This window comes from Primulina tabacum, chromosome 16 (genome assembly GCF_025594145.1).
Source record: "Primulina tabacum isolate GXHZ01 chromosome 16, ASM2559414v2, whole genome shotgun sequence".
NCBI lineage: Eukaryota > Viridiplantae > Streptophyta > Magnoliopsida > Lamiales > Gesneriaceae > Primulina > Primulina tabacum.
The window spans coordinates 6851910-6854914 of record NC_134565.1 but is presented as its reverse complement, the minus strand read 5'-3'; the positions used below and the strand labels follow the sequence as shown (position 1 = coordinate 6854914).

The following is a 3005-nucleotide window of genomic DNA, read 5'->3' as shown; positions in this document are numbered from 1 at the left end:
CTTCTCTGTTAATAGAGGTACTTACATAGGAACTCTACAAACCGATACATATAGTGCCGCAAAGAATGTAAACTCTACAAACCGATAGATATAATACTGCAAAGAATTAGAGCCGTGAATGAAGTTAATTTAATAAAATTGAAATTGGTATTGCATCACATCAAAATCTACACAGTCGATTTTCAAATTATACATTTGCACGTGTAAAATATATTACAGATCAGAAGGCCACCAAGAATATATGGTAATGATGATGTTTGTCCACAATGAAATCCATGACCAAAGATATGCACACCCAATTTGGCTTGTCTTTTTCCAATACATATATTTTTTCTTTTTAAATATAGGGATTTTGTTTGGATTGTTGGATACTAATCCAAATAAATAAATAAAAGATGAAATCCTAGTCAGATGAAGATCAACTACTTGATCGATCTCCAAACTAGTACTTGCTCAAGTATTTAGTTTTACCTTAATTAATGCTATTTTTTATGTTAATTTTTTTTAAAAAAAGATGATCCATTCATTTGAAATTCTTTCTAATATACATTTTTTTGTAATAAAGTATATAAAATTATGATTAATAGTATATTATTTTACGTACTGTACAATATGTACATGAATTGTGTAGCTCAAGCCCTTTTTTCAGATTATGAAATTGACTAAAATGCTTCATTACTTAGAATATTAGTGTTACGTCAGTAATTTGACTAAAATATCCAGAAACTAAAAATTAATGTATAAAAACCAAACTCTAAAAACATAAGAAACTAATTAAACTCAAAATTGAACAAATTATTAGATAAAAAATATTTTTTCCGCGGTATATATACTCATAAGAAGCACTTTTTATTCTCGGGCAATTTGAATTTGAACCTTAGGCCACTATATATATCTAGGAAAGAATATAGCATGTAGGAGACTGAGTGACATCAAGTCATGGTGGAATTTTAGGAACATATTTCCAATACCACTCGTGTAGTGTTTTGTTGGAACACTAAAGGGCTCTCCACTAAGCATGAAAATTGTCAAAAAAATGTGATTAATTAATACCAAAACAATAGCAAAAGCTTATAAATTTCGCCTATAAAAAGTAGATACACCAGAAGCATATATTGTTGAAATATATATAGCAAGTACTTGGGAGACAAAAATAAACAAAATGGAGAATTCCCAATACGAAACATGTCCTAATATGGTTAAAGATGTCTCTCTAAAAGAACTAAGAGACAGGCTTGAAGAGTTTGCTAGAGTTAGAGACTGGGAACAGTATCACAGCCCTAGAAACTTGCTTCTTGCTCTGGTAAGTTATGATTTCATTTCCAAAATTTGAGAGACGCTGAATTTTGCAAAGATGTTATATGTTGGATTCTCATTTGATTTTGTTTTATTAATACTGTTATGAACTTTTGAGCACAACTACTCCACCGAAATTAACATGAGAGTTGGTGGAAAAAGCTTGATTTCTCACTAGATTTTAGGGTTTGAATTAGATCAATCAACATTATTTAATTTCATCTCATGGAAAGTTTTTGTAAGATCCCATAAAACTACAAGAAATCATATGGATTTTAGATACATATTTTTTTATGCAATAAAGTGTACTGATTTCTTCTCTTGTTCATCACGTGAAAGCTAAATTCCTGTCCTGTCCTGTCCTGTCTTGTCTTGTCTTGTCTTGTCACCCTAAATTTAAGCAAAAATTAGAGTACTTCCCAAATTACCAAAAACTTTGAACCATTAGATATCAAAGATTCAAATAAATCCAAAAGGCTTTTCAAATATTCCCACAACTATTAAAACAAGGCCTAGCCTACTAATTTTATCTTGTCTGCTTCATTAACTATCACATGTTTGGCACAGGTAGGAGAAGTGGGAGAGTTATCTGAGATATTCCAATGGAAAGGGGAAGTCGAAAAGGGGCTCCCAAACTGGTCTTTGGAGGACAAGAAACATCTTGAGGATGAGTTGTCCGATGTTTTGCTGTACCTGATACAGCTCTCTAATGCCTGTGGGCTTGATCTTGGCCAGGCTGCTCTTACGAAAATGATGAAAAATGCGCAGAAATATCCCATCAATAATCAATCTCCATTCTCCCATAATTATTAGTCCATGTCTTGTTAGTTTGGTGTCTGAATTCTGAGGTGTTTTGTGTTTCAAGTTTGCATGACTTAGTTCTGATGTGTCATTGTGTGATATTGAGGGACAAATCTTGTAGCCTAAATATTGTATTGAAGGTTTTAGCATTTTACGTTGCAAGTCATGGTGTTATGCGCTTTCGTAAATGTGATAATTGTACTCCGGAATGTAACATTAAAAGATGGGCAAATTGCTTTTTACCATCCTTGTGAAATATATATATATATATATATATATATATTGTGTAAGGATTGATGGAGTGATTATGAAACGTCTGCTGGCTTAAAATGCAGAATTTTTTTTTGGTATAAGCGCACATTTTCGAAATATGTGCTTGAATATTTTGCATGTATGCAATACTACTGAAAAACATACAATTTAAAAATAATTTTAAATTTAACAACTTAAAACAGTGCAGTTAAAATAATCAATCTCATCCAAAATATACGTGAACATAAACGAGTAAAAATTCTAAAACTATCAATTGTAACAAACAATGTATAAAATCCTCGTGTCCTCTCAAAACTCAGAAAAACATAACGTGCGGAAGAAATGTGGTCCTCCAGTCGTGCACGTACATCCAGTCCTGTCGACTCAGAGTTTGGCACCTCCAGTCCCCTCATAAACCTGCTCACCTGAATCACACACGCCTAGTGAGTCTAATGACTCAACACACTTGTACAAGAAATAACAACTACGTATACATAGAACACAACAGTGAAAATATACTGTATTCAACATACCTTTCTTGAACTTTAAAAGCGTAAATGCAGATGTGCCATATGAAATCATTACAAGTCAAACCAGTTCAACGTTAACATCATTCATCAGTCATACATCCTTTCCTTTAATGATTCAGTTCATTA

General features: G+C 32.2%; 1 protein-coding gene across 1 annotated transcript; it reads left to right on the top strand.

Moving 5' to 3' along the window:
• The first annotated feature begins 1149 nt into the window (after nt 1–1149).
• On the top strand, nt 1150–2338 carry LOC142529551 (uncharacterized). Its single transcript, XM_075635099.1, has 2 exons — nt 1150–1303; nt 1864–2338. Exons 1-2 carry the CDS (start codon nt 1163–1165, stop codon nt 2107–2109), a joined length of 387 nt encoding a protein of 128 aa, XP_075491214.1. The 5' UTR covers nt 1150–1162; the 3' UTR covers nt 2110–2338.
• The last annotated feature ends 667 nt before the right edge of the window (nt 2339–3005 follow it).